Here is a 14,397-nt window from a genome sequence, read left to right on the forward strand (position 1 = left end):
GCATCTTACCTTGATTGTGTTTTGTGAAGCTTAAAGTAATCGAAAGTCTGCTCGCTGTCGCTCCCAGGTTACAACATCTTTGCCATCGGTGTGGCCGATGCTGATTACGCAGAGTTGGTTCGGATTGGCAGCAAACCCAGCGCACGCCATGTCTTCTTCGTGGATGACTTTGACGCCTTCAAGAAAATTGAAGATGAATTAATTACTTTTGTCTGTGAAACCGCATCAGCAAGTTAGTTCTTTAGAGCTTGCATTCCTGGGTGTTGTTTAGAATCTGAATTAGCTAATGCTGGTTCAATAAGGAGTTCCATCTAGAACTGAGGAAGCACTATTGGCTCCCAGGACTATTTATCTTGCAGGTGTAAAGTCTTATGGTTTTGAGAATATGAGGTAAATGTCTTCTCGCCTCCCTTTAGAGGTTCGGGTTGATAAAGATCTTCCCAAATTGACGACACAAGGGTTGTGGGACAGGATGATGGCCCCAAGTCTGAGGCCAGTTTGGAATACTTAGTATCAGATAAGGTTACATAGTGAGACCCTGTCTTAAAACAAACAAAAGGTAGGAAATCATATTCAAAGATGTCTTAATCAAAACATCTCTCAACTTGGCTTTCAAGTGACAATCCTTCAATTAATGGAGAGTAGTTTGGAAGGTGTGACCCTTTAGTCTGAATGGGGTATTAGGTAACCACTGCCACGATGTACTAGAGTTCAGATGTGGGACGCTTAGGGAAGGTTGTGTTAATTTCGCAATGAAACCATGGGCTTGGAAGATACATGAGCTAGGCTTTTACCCGGCTTGCCTTGTTTTCCAGCCTGCCCGATGGTGCACAAGGACGGAATTGACCTTGCAGGTATGCACTGTCACAATGGTTCCTTTATTGAAAATAAGCTTTTTCATATGCTATGTTCTGATGATGGTTTCCCATCCCCCAAATTCTCCAAGATCCTCCTTCCTCCCCTCTCACCTGAAACCCACACTGTGTCTGTCTCTCATTAGGGAACAAACAGGCAGCTAAAGACTAATAAAATAGGATATAACAACAACAAACAAATAAGGACAAATAGGACAAAACAAACAAACATGAGAAAAAGAGGCACATATAGGTGCAGAGAGAGACACACTCATTTGTATATACAGGAATCCCACAAAAACAGAAGTCTTAATATATCTTAATATAAATGCAAAGGACTTGTAAGGTTTTTTGTTGTTGTTTTTTGTTTTTTGGTGGGGGGAATCCTGACAAGACATGTGTTTTAGCATCAGCTATTGAACATGGGGACTGGCCTTAAGTGTGTCTCCAGTGACTAAAATTCAATGAAAATGACCACGCAATATGCCCAGACTTATGGGACACAATAAAAGCAGTGTTAAGAGGAAAGTTCATAGTACTAAATGACTACATAAAGAAGTTGGGAAACGGCCATGCTAGTGAGTTAACAGAACACTTGAAAGCTCTAGAACAAAATGAAGCAAACTCACCCAGGAGGACAGCAAATGATAAAATTGAGAGCTGAAATTAACAAAATAGAAACAAAGAAAACAATACAAAGAATCAATGAGTCAAAGAGTTGGTTCTTCGAGAAAATCAACAGAATGGACAAATCTTTATCTAAACTAGCCAAATGACAGAGAGAGAGAGTATGCAAATTAACAAAATCAAGGGTGTCTCCAGTGAGATTCCATTGGAGAAATTTAATTTTTCACTTGAGAGTGGTTATAAATTAGAGATAGCTTCCGGGTTAAGGATTGAGGCTTGTGTCCACTTCTCAGTTCTGGGATCCCTTCTGGTGATGACTCATACAAGCTTTGTGCTTGGTGCCAAAGTCTCTATGAGTTCACATGTGTGTTGGTCCTGCTGTATTTAGAAGGCTTTTTTTCCTTGATGTTCTCCATCCCCTCTGTCTCTGAGAATCTTTCCTCCTCCTTTCCCACAGATTTCTCTAAGCCCCTGGGGGGACATTTGATAGAGATATCCCATTTAGGAATGAGTGTTCTAAGATCTCTCACCTTCTGCACATTGTCTGGCTGTGGGTCTTTGCATTTGTTCCCATTTATCATAAGAGGAAGCGTCTCTGATGATGTTTGGGCAAGGCATGAGTATATGAATATAGCAGAATGTGGTTAGGAGTCATTTTATGGTTGTATTCCTTTAGCAGAGCAGTAGTGTTTCATTTTCTCCTAGATCCCTGTTCTATCTAGTTTCAGGTTCTTGGCTGTCCAAGCAATGTCAGGTAGTGAGCCTTGAATCCAATTATGTAGTGGTTGGTTACTCCCCCAAGCCTTGTACCACTATTGCACTAACACATCTTTCAAGCAGCTCATCCCTGTCAACTAAAGAATTTGTAGCTGGGTTGGTGTTTACCTTTCTTCTTTGGTAGCATGCAGAGTAGATTCCGGTACCATGAACACTAGCCCATAGGGGTAAAGGCTCTAGGTAGGCACCAGCTCAATGTTCAGTGATCTGTGTACATGTTGTCTTCAAAAATAGGGCCTTATTGTCAGTTTATAGAGAGCTACCAACAACCTTGGCAACATTCTGGGTTCGTTTGGGGGTTTTCCATGGGGCCTCTTTGGCCGACAGCTCAATTAGATATAATCCATTCCTGATACTGGAAGCTTTATTCTGTGATAAGAGTTGTCCAGCTGGGACTCCATCTCCCCTGTTATTTAGTGATTTTATTTAGATCACCTTCACACACACACACACACACACACACACACACACACACACACACACGCACACACGAAGCTTCTACTGCTTTAAGTTTCCACATGACTCCTCCAGTGGTCCTCACTGGTAGCTGTTCCTCTCTGTATCCAGCTTCTCTGTTCCCTTCTTCCCTCCGCTTCCCCATTCAGTCCTCCCACTTTTGTCCTCCTTATCCATCCAACAACTATCTTATTCTCCCTTCCTAGAGAGATCCGTTTCTTCAGTCCCTTGCTTTACCCCTAACCTCTGTTGTTACAAGGATTATAACTTGCTTATGGAACACTTACGGAGATAAAAGGGATGCAAATAGGAAGGGAAGATGTCAGAGTATCTTTATTTGTAGATGATATTATTGCATATATCAGCAACCCAAATGTTCCACCAGGAAACTTCTATAGCTGACAAACCTTTTTTTATCAAAGTAGTTGGATACAAAATAACTAAAAAAAAAACTGCAACCTTCCTATAGACAAATGACAAACATACTAAGAAAGAAATGAGGCAACAACATCTTTTACAATAGCCTATAAAAATATCATGGGGTAACTCTGATCAAGCAAGTGAATACTTGTAGGGCAAAAACCTTAAGATATTGCAAAATGAACTGAAGAAGATATCAGAAGGTGGAATGATCTCCCAATCTCATGGATCAGTAGGATTAGTATAGTAAAAATGACCATTCTACCAAAAACAATCTATAGAGTCAGCAAATTCTCATCATTGTCACATTTTAAATACAAATATTGATTAATATTTGTTTGGGGTACATCTGTCTGTGTTTAAACATTTAGTAGAAAATTTAAAATAATTTAAGTTCCTGTTTGTTCTTATGTCCTCTCTCACCACCTTAGGATTTAAGATGATGGAAATGTTTGGTTTAGTTGAAAAGGATTTTTCTGCAGTAGAAGGAGTTTCTATGGAACCTGGCACCTTCAATTTGTTCCCGTGTTATCAAATCCACAAAGATGCTCTTGTTTCTCAGCCAACCAAGTATGTTTTCCTGGCAAGATGCTAAAGTTAATTATATGCTTATTATATCTAAATATAAAAATGATGTCAATTTGTAATTTACTGGAATAGTTTCTGGTAAGATTTTTCTATGATGTTTAGAGAAAATTATGTTTATAGTTCTTTATTTAAATATAGTTCTTTATTTAAAAACAGCAGTTAAGCCACCAGGTCTTCCAGAAGACCTGGGTTCAATTCCCAGCACCCACTTAACAGATCACAACTATCTATAACTCTGCATCCAGGGAATCTGGTGACTTCTTCTGACTCCTCTGGGCAATAGGCACACATGTGTATTCAGACTTACAAAGCATCTATACACAGAACATAAAATTGTTGAAAAATTAATATAAAACATCAGACCCATCCTATAATGCTGGGTGAAGCTTAGCATGCTTTCATCTGTGAAAACATGTAAAAATGATGGTTGCATACATGGTAATAGGGTGGAGCAAATATTTTTTGAATCCTAATTTACACTAAGTCTCAGGCCTCTAAACAGCTCTGAAACTCTGAAAGGAAAGTTTAGAGACACCAATGACTTGAGATGAAATCCACAGTTGGGGCAGGGAGATGATTCAGCTGACAAATGTGTTTGCTATGCAAGTCGGATGAGCTGAGTTTACATACCTGGAGCCACGTGAAAACATGGATGCCATGGTGTATGTCTCTACTACAAGCACTCCCAAAGTGAATTGGGAGGAGGAGGCAGGGAAAACTCCCCCAAACTGGAGAGCCAGGCAACCTCAACAGTGATCTGATGGGGATTCGTGGCGGTCTCCTTTTGTCTTTCAAAGCTTCTGTAGTGAAAATATGTGACTTTATGGTCCCAGGATGACGTTTTAAAGAAAGTTACAAGAGGGTATTATTTTCATTCCTTCTTCAGGTATCTGCATCCGGAAGGACTGCCTTCTGACTACACAATGAGTTTCCTGTTCCGGATTCTTCCTGACACCCCACAGGAGCCATTCGCTCTTTGGGAGATTTTAAACAAAAATTCCGACCCACTGGTTGGGATCATTTTAGACAGTAAGTATATTTATGTGTGTCACATTTGCTACATACACGATCACACATGTGGCATGCCATCTTGTCGTCTCGTGTTGCAACATTACTTATGCAATGTATAAACAACACGCAATGAATTACGAAATCATTGATTCATTCCTCTTATTAACCGGTTCTTTCAAGAAATGCTCATTGCTGAGTTCCTGCTTTGTGCCAACCTTAGGCTCAGATGAATAGTAAGTAAGGGGAAGTGCTGTTAATATAAAAAACTTTAGTTTTAATAATGAAAATTTCTTGTAAGACAAAGGACAGAAGATGAGGGCGCTTACCTCTGTGTGTTCATAACAAAGCAGACATCAGTGTGGTAATGTGTCATGTCCTGGAAAAGCAGCTGTCTGTAGTGGGCTAGTAAGACAAAGTGCCCAGTTTTTCTTTCCTAATATTTATTGATAATATCCTTTCTCATTATCTTCTGTTACTCTGAGCTTTGATGACCTCTTTCCAGAAATGACGTGTATAAAAGTTTAGGCAGAGAGGTGTGAAGGAAGGGACCATGTGGGTTCCTGGTCTCGCCATCGTCACGTGTCATTGAGTTGAGTACCTTAGCCACCTGAGAACTGTTCAGTGTCTCATTTCCCTCATTTTGTTTTAGATCTGACTTCAAAATGGTGGATTCATTATTTTCTGTCAAGTTAAATTTTAGGAAAAAGTTATTCACCTATTTAAGCATTTCTGAAATATTTTGACTTTTCTTTATTTGACTAGATGGAGGGAAAACTCTGACTTATTTCAACTATGACTATACTGGAGATTTTCAAACTGTTACTTTTGAAGGACCTGACATCAGGAAAATGTTCTATGGAAGCTTTCACAAGGTTAGTGAGGATCTTCATGTAATGTACTTTAATTCCATTTTCTGGTAGAAAGAGGAGCAAAAATGTGTGTGTGTGTGTGTATGTGTGAGATTGTTTTTGTTTGTTGTTTCATTTATTTTGTTTTATTTTTGGTTATGTTTTGCTTTTTGAGACAGTGTCTCTACATAGCCTTGGCTGTCCTGGAACTCAAACACTCAGAGATCCACCAGCCTTTGCCTCCTGAGTTCTGGGATTAAAGGAATGCTCCACTATGCCCAGCTCAGAAAGATATTTCTTAAAATTCATGGAGCTTAGGATTTCAGATTTTAACTGGAGTAAGAATTACTTCCTCCAGGACTTCATAATGACACCCAAGATTCTGAGCTGGGACACTGGAATGTGCATTCACGGTAGGCACTGCAGGAGATGATGACAGATTTGGTCCTGATTCCCTCTTTGAGGAGAAAGCAACTGCATTAGTAATTAGATCAGTGCTCAGTGCTGCATTGCGTGTAAATGTAGTAAAAATTGCAGGCTTAATGAACTGAGTTTGATCCCTGCAACCCATGTGAAAGATGGAAGCAGAAAATCAATTCCACAAAGTTGTTCTCTGACACTACACACATTATGGAACATGTACACACGCACACACACACACACACACACACACACACACACACACACACAGAGAGAGAGAGAGAGAGAGAGAGAGAGAGAGAGAGAGAGAGAGAAAGAGAAAGAGAGAAAGAGAGAGGATTTCTGGTCTCTCTAGCCAACTGGAACTTTCTATGCTTTTGTTGGTGGTGATTTTGGTATCTTTACTGCATACTGTATAATTAAGAAGTATTACATGTGAAAACTTACTATTTCTTGTTTGATAGGCTTGCATACCTTTTTAAAAAGTGTGTGTGTGACCGGGCAGAGGGTACAAGTGAAGGTTTACTAATTAAAAGTCCCATTAACAGGTCTTTGAAATTCAATAGAACCCTGGTGTGATGCTTTTCTTAGTTGTGTGGAGAGCACTGAAAAGTAGCCAGGGAAAAGTGTAGAGGAGATGAAAAACATTTACCGCATCCATCTGTGTCAAAAGAGTCATTGTCACCACCACCTGTGGCTTAGGCGTGAGCAAGTGTTCTCACTTCAATGAGCTCTGTATGTGTCTTGGGCAGTGTGAGACTTTATTTCCCTGCCCGGAACTCAAGGAGCCACAAGTGAGGTTTGTTAATGATTGACTTAAAATGTATGAACCTTTAAATTTTTAAAAGCTCCATAAAGGAATCCCTCTTCCCTCTGGCTTATGTGTTAGTAAAACTAAACAAGAAACAAAATAAAAGGAGAGGCCAACTCTGTGATAAACTGAGACAACATTGATCAGAGATGTCAATAAAGTCCAGTTCTCATAGATCAGGTTTTATTTGTTCAAAGCATTACAATTAAATAAGCAGCTTTTAATCAATAAAAAAATAATTTTTTGTTGATTATTAGTTGGCTATGTCTATTACACTTTGGATATAAAATATAGTCCCCAAATCTTTTTCAAAGTGCTGATATAAATGGAATAACCGCTTGTATGTGTAACCAAAGATGCAAAATAGTTTTTAAATGGTTCAATGTCCTTTGCAAAGCAACATACTCTTTTAAATGTGAGAATGAGCTACCTAGGACACACAGAAGTGATTTTCCACTCTTGTAAATGGCAACGTTAGCAAGGAGCAAGCGATGTGGTGGCATTTTCCCAGGAATGCCCTCTGTTTGACTAATGAATAGTTGCTTTTTGAGAGGAAAAATTTCTAATCAACTGCTCTACTGACTGGAGTTGCTTTTACACTGATGTATCTTAAAACATTAAATGAAAATAGGGAGGATCCCATGTGCTTTCGTTTTTTCTTTAACCTTGGGACAAAACAACATTGAACAAAACCTGGAAAGTTAAACTGTCTTAATATAAAAGACGCCACGTCATTGACTTGCTGAGTCTGCTCATGATTTGAGCACGGTGTTAGCTGATTTAGCTTTTGTAACCTTGATTCACATTACCCAGTCCTCTTCACGGAGTTGCCATGGTTACCTTTCCTTAGGAGCGAAATTATTATTGGAGTATGGATTCTACTTTCCTTTCATTAATCTGTCACAGGTAAATAGTGGCCATGAAGCAAACTCAGACCAAATCAAAATGTACAGTGGGCCCAGACACTTTTATGTGTGAACTTGTATACAGTGTGGCTACCTGGTTTATCTTCAATATGCTTATGTAGAGGTTCGAAAGATCTGCCTTTTCCAAATCCTCACAAAGAACCCGTGACTGCTGAAACTGTCTCCTGCATGTCTTTGAGATAGTAGTCTGAGAAAACGGCATCAGACCCTAAGCCGAAGGGCTTCCTCTCACATGTATTCCAATGCTCCCCTTCCTCTCCCTGAGGAAAGTGTCCTTCACTCTTGCAACTCCTTCCAGCTGCAAGGAGCTGCGATGAACAGGAGAAGACAATGGGGAAAGGAAACAGATTGGAATTAACTATAAAGACACATATAAAATTCCATGATAACACACAATATTTACTTAAAACACCAGCAAAAGTAAGCTAAAATCTCTATTAAAAAGTGACCCATTTTCAAGTCACACCAGAGAGAAGTATTCTAAAGAGCTGATTCTTGAGTGCTGAGCCGTCACAGAGAAGGTCTAGCGAAGGATGTAGAGACAGAACTCCTTCCCTTCTCTCTGGTTTTGAACAATGAGTTAAACAATTACACAAATTGGTTAATCCTTCTCCTTGCATAGGACTTTCTAAAACATCTTTTCTGTTTACCTAGCTCCATGTTGTTATCAGCAAGACTTTGGCCAAAGTGGTCGTTGACTGTAAGGAAGTGGGTCAGAAGGCAATCAATGCGTCCGCCAATATCACATCGGATGGTGTGGAAGTATTGGGGAGAATGGTCAGATCAAGAGGACCCAACGGAAACTCTGCACCAGTAAGTCGATAAGGAAGTGGAACTGTGTGTCTGTTAAGGGAAAAATTCCTTTTATGGACATTCAGCTGGTTTCAAGGGAGGGAATGATATGAATGGGTGGATAGATGGGTGGATAGACAGACATATACATAGATGGCGATTCTTTAAGCAAACATGGATGTTCAAGGCAGTAGGTTTCTGGTATATTATAAAGAGAATGCTTCAGGCACCAGGCTAGTTAACTATCTAAATACGTTTTAGGATTTGAATATTGTAATATTCAGTACCTTATTTATGATATAAGTGGTTTGTTGTTGGAATTCAAAACTGTATGTGTACAAATTAATGCAAGAAAATACAAATTCTTACAAAGTTTCTCAACATTATACCCAGGAAAGTGGCATATGTCTATGATTTGGGTCAGAGTTGTATCTTTTAAAACTATTTTCACTATCAATAATGTGGTTTTCCCTTTAATTCTTAGTCATTATTTATGGAACAATTCTAAAATAATTTTTACATTACTAAAATGGAATTTAAGCCTGGAAGACTTTTAATGAGCACAGAAATCACATTGCTTTCCATCACAACCCACAAAAAAGAATAGTGTCCACAGGGTTTTGTTTTAGCAGTATGCATCGACAGCTAATTAGCAGCTCTCTCTCATTTTAGTCATTGTAGAGCTAGTAACATTTTAAAAAAGAACTCTGACTATTCTTACGTATATTTTTTTCTTTATATACCACCAGAAACTGTTCTTCAGAGAGTGTAAAAACATAGAATTAGCAAAATAAGAATGTGCTGGATCAACAAAAGCAAGGATGAGTAGACGGGCTCATTTAAGTGTGGGGTGGGAGTGGGACTCACTGAGCACTACTGTGATTTTCTGCAGGTTAGGCATGGTGCATCTAAAGTCCCTGACAGTAGTGCACAGAAGTGATCAGCCATGTTACTGGAGAAGTGAAAATTTTCACAGCAGCGAATTTCCTATCTTCCACCCCGTCTTTTACAGACAACTCATTTACAGCTGGATTGTCGACAGTCACATCTGTTTACTTTTTCATTTATTCATGTCTTGCCTCCCTAGACAGCATAAATTCCCTCAGATAACACAATAACATGGACGTCCTTTCAAAACCATGCCAGTGTCTAACATAGTCCTGCAAGCAGAATAAGTGTCCGAGGAACTCTTGCCAGAACGTGAACAGAAATGGACTGTTCCTCATACACAGGGTTTTGTTTGTGGTCTAGAGGCTTGAACCTAGGACCTCGTGAATATCAGACCAAGACCTCTGACTGAATTACATCCCTAGAGCCAGACTATTTGATTGGCATACTTTCTCTTCTTAAAAGATGTTGTCTGTAGTAGACACCATATGTGGCATTGACTGCAATTTCTTATACACATTCCATTCTTCCCTATTTGTATTTTATAATTGTAACTTAATAGTAATTGTGTTTCAAAGTATACTATGTGTAATAATATACTCTATGTGCATAACAAATTAAATATTAAACATTGATTTCTAAATCTAAACGTTCCTTTACATCCCAGGCCCACTAATGGTGATTTTTCACTTTGGGACACCAAAGAAAGGCAGTTAAACAGAGGTCTCTTTGTGGCAACTTGTGGCCAACAGTAGACAAAAGAGGAATTTATAGACGTCAATAACTAAAGAGCTCTTTGTAAGGTTACCAGAACAAAAGCCATAGCTTCCTTGATAATCTAGAAGTCTATGAAGGGCTACTAGATAGATTTTTAGTCTTCCCACTTACTAAAGAATTTGCTTATGCTGAATTGGATAATATTAGGTTAGATCGTAAAAATGCAATTGAGTAGTCAGTCTTCCTTTGGGAGGGGTTGCTTGACGGTGTCAGCACCACGTGCGAGAAGTCCTGGCCTTGGGATTTTGGTTTCCAAAAAATATCCATCTCAATGTTGGCCTTCCTCTGATAACCAGCAAAAAGGAATGTATAAGGGGCACAGTTTGAATAATCCCAGGAGAGGGCATGTGTAAGAGGGTACAGTTCAGATAATCCCAGGAGGGGCGATGAGGAGGGGGGCACAGCTCAGATAATCCCAGGAGGGGGCTGTGTAAAGGGCATAGTTTAGATAATTCTAGGTGGTAGTGGTAGTGGTGGTGGCGGTGTGTGTGTGTGTGTGTGTGTAAGGGGCACACTTCAGACGATTCAGGAGGAATAATTATAATATTAGCTCACAGGTCAGCGTCACCTGCCAAATAATAGCTATAATTCAAAATGTTAAAAGCCTCCAGATTCTGCATCTCTAGAAAACGTATCCTCTCAAACCATAGTTGAGTGAAGGAAAAAGGATTCAGGGACACAGTAACTACTGGATAGAAATTGCTCACAGTCTTAACAAAAACAACGTATGCTCAGAAATGCTGGATTCTATAGGCAGTGGCTGTCCCCAGGGAACCTAACTAAATAAACAGGCTTAGCTCAGCTGTCAGAACACATGTGGAAAGAGAAGTAACTGCCGCTCCCTTCCAGGCTTTCTTCTAAGAGGTTTGCTAGTTACTTTTTTTTGGGGGGGATGATTCTAGAAAAAGTTTGAGCTTCTGGCATGTAACTACATTTCTTAAAGTCTCTCTTCTACTTTTTTTTTAATCTAACACTTAGGCAGTTATTCAATTGGCATTTATTCAGCCTCCTGCTATTGAAATAACAGAGAAATATGTAAGGAGCCACCTATAATTTTATTCACCGAGGAGAAGTTTTGGTATTGAATTCAACAGTAGACTGGCTGATGATTCTTCAATAGCCAATTGTTAAACTTTGTTCTGTATTGAAAACAGGCGTACCTTCAGACATATATTCTGGTCACGGTTTCCCCTTTTCCAACTTCTCCTAGGTCCTCCCTACTTCTCCACCCACCCTTACTCACACCCTTTCTCTCTCTTACCCATTAGAATACATAGAACTATCCAGAACATCAATAATAAGACAAAAATAAAACAAACAGAGCAGAGTAGGACAAACCAAAAAACCAACAAAAAGACTAAAAAAACACATACAGATGTTCAGAGAGAGAGAGAGAGAGAGAGAGAGAGAGACAGAAAGAGAGAGAGAGAAACATACAGAGAGAGAGAGAGAGAGACAGAGACAGAGACACAGAGAGAGCCTATAAAAACAAACATAATTTATAAGCAAACCATCATTTGAAAAAAATGACAAGCTAAAGAATAGTAAAAGATTTTTTTTCTAACCAACTACACATTCAATAAAGGACTAATATCTAAAGCATACAAGTAACTAAAAAAAAAAGCAGGGCATTAAGAAAGAAAGTGCTGTGCCGGGTGGTGGTATCACACATCTTTGATTCCAGCACTTGGAGGAAGAGACAAGCGAATCTTTGTGAGTTTGAGGCCAGCCTGGTCTACAGAGTGAGTTCCAAAAGCTACAGAGAAATACTGTCTCAAAAAACCAAAACAAAACAGAAACAAACAAACAAAAAATAAGTGCCAAAGTTTTAAAAGGAGCTCTTCCAGGGTGTTGCTTTTTTAAATCCTTAAGTTAAAACAGTTGCTGATACGTATGTCTGCTGTGATCTAGGGAATGTGTGCTACCCTGAAATATCAATTTAATCTTCTAAAATTGTAAAAACAAAACAAAACAAAACAAAAAAATCACACACTGTCTTTGTTCCATTGATGCTAAAACAGAGACTTGAAGTCAATGAGAGTTCCTGATTCAAAAAATGACACTGAGATATGAGACTCTATCTGCCCTCCCCAGGGTTGTCTGCTTCTATTCCAATGTTGTCTTCCACTAGAGCAGACTCTAGTTCTCTGATCTTCAGGCAGAGAGGCAAGTCTAGTCTGATCCAGGGACCAGGCGCCTGATCTGTTCTTTCACGGTGTCAACGACTCACGATTTGAGTTACAAGCTTGCAAATAATTGTGGCCAAATCTTACCCTCAAAACGCTCCTTACCTCAACATTCAAATTTCTAGCAACAGATATAAAAGTTGTTAATTTTCATCTCAGAATTTAATTAAAAGGCTCATGGTTTTCTAAATTTTAATAAATTCATAGTAAGTCAAAGCTCTAAGCTGTACCCATGGCAGGTGTTAAGTATTTCTTGCTTTGTTAATGAGGCCAATGAGAAATGGAAGATGACTTAGGTCTCTGCAGCTCTACTTATGCACCTTATACACAGAACTCTTTCTATTTGTACAAATACATAAATGCTCTTGCATTATTCAAGAAAAAGTTGGAGCAGAAAGTTTGGTACTGTGTGGGTAGTGGAGCCAGGAGAACTTTGAAATTTCCATTCATGGATCAAAATGACTCAACTGGCAAGAAATATTTTAATCTTATTTTCTGCCTAACATTTGACCCCAAATGACTTGCCTTTGTAACTACACCCAGACAAAATGTCCAGTGATGGCAAAGGAGCATTTGTAATTGGCTAAGTATTCCATTTAGAGAAATTATGAAGTATAAATGTGGGAGGTTACATGTCCTTCCTGTGTCTTTAAAAATCTCTATCTTTTATGTTTTGGGGGGTTAGTTGAGTAAAAGGGAGCGGTCTTTTGGATTTACTGCCTGAGCTATGACTTCCTTTCAGTCGTGTTGTTTTGCGTCCCAAGGCCTCCACATGTGAGATGTTTTGACACAGCGTTGCTGTGTTGCATTATCTCCTGTGTGAGCTGAGCAGCTATGCATGCCGTTGCTTTTGGAATAAAAGTCAGGCGCCTATTTAATTTTGCTGCTGCTGTTTAATCTGCCCACAGAAATCTGCCTTGGGAAAGAAGTCCCAAGTCCAGGCTGAGGAATCTAAGCTATCACAAATGCAAAAACAACTATGAATAAATGTGTTGTGCTCAGCGATAAAGCTACTGATTTCATCCGGCTTGCAAAAGAAAAGGCAGCCCACGTAGCGACATTCCTCAAACGATAGCAGTGGCTTCATTAAGTACTTAGTGGATGTTTGATCCCTCCTGTAGATAAATTGAGCTCACACAAATCCTCATCACTCTGCACGATAGGGAGCTAGGCAAAGGTTTATAGGTTGACATTATGCAGTAATAGTGGCTGGGTGTTGAGTGTTTATTGGAAAACCTTCAAGAAAGCCTGATGCATACTACGGGTGGCGAAGGGCTTTTGCTTCATGTAAATCTTTCCATTGCCTGAAATATTTTGACAGGAAGACTTTACCCAGGAATGTTAAATTTCTTAATGCACGAACGATTTCCAGACATAACTGACTTTAGCCGATGCTGCCATAATGAGACCCACGGAATAATGTTCCCGAATGCAGTGATATTATAAAGGCAGGCTGCACTGTCTTCATTGTAAGCGTTTACCCAAAGATCCATTCATTGCAAAATAAACCACGCTTGTTAGACCACACATGGGTTGTGCTGTTCAAATCTCAACTGGGATAGAACTTTCACGATGTACTTCAGTTACTTAGACCTGCTCATTCCGGGACCTACTGACCTGGGCTACAGAGGGACCATTACCAGCGCTGTGCTCCATGGTGACGGTCTGAGAAGAAATGATGAACATAAAGTGCCTAGAACAGTACCTGGCACAGAACAAAGTTTCAAAGCCTGTTGGTTGATATTGTTTGTTGCTAAAATTATTTTTGTCCAAACAAAATGTTAAAAGTAAATAATACTTTAGAAGAAAACTATTCTCTCTCGACCCTTACTACTATCCTTTTTATATTGATTCCGCAGTTTTGTCTTTTATACTTTGAAATTCAATCATGAGAGAGTCACGTATAGAATTTTAAAATGATATCTATTATTTATTGCCGTTGTGTTTCAGGCACTGTTCTAAATATTATCTCCTTATGAACTCATTTGGTCTTCCCAAGAAACATATGAATAGCTA

The 14,397-nt window shown here is 39.2% G+C and overlaps 1 protein-coding gene across 3 annotated transcripts in view; it reads left to right on the plus strand.

Moving 5' to 3' along the window:
• Positions 1 to 14,397, plus strand: part of Col14a1 (collagen type XIV alpha 1 chain) — a 196,616-nt gene that overhangs the window by 123,505 nt on the left and 58,714 nt on the right. For all 3 annotated transcript variants that reach the window (XM_087898783.1, XM_087898784.1, XM_087898782.1), the window contains exons 29-34: positions 68 to 232; positions 816 to 854; positions 3,566 to 3,704; positions 4,609 to 4,751; positions 5,496 to 5,605; positions 8,393 to 8,551. In XM_087898783.1, the coding sequence (XP_087754909.1) occupies positions 68 to 232; positions 816 to 854; positions 3,566 to 3,704; positions 4,609 to 4,751; positions 5,496 to 5,605; positions 8,393 to 8,551 (755 nt within the window). The remainder of the gene's footprint in view (positions 1 to 67; positions 233 to 815; positions 855 to 3,565; positions 3,705 to 4,608; positions 4,752 to 5,495; positions 5,606 to 8,392; positions 8,552 to 14,397) is intronic.

Source organism: Myodes glareolus, chromosome 19 (genome assembly GCF_982192425.1).
Source record: "Myodes glareolus chromosome 19, mMyoGla1.1, whole genome shotgun sequence".
Lineage (NCBI taxonomy): Eukaryota > Metazoa > Chordata > Mammalia > Rodentia > Cricetidae > Myodes > Myodes glareolus.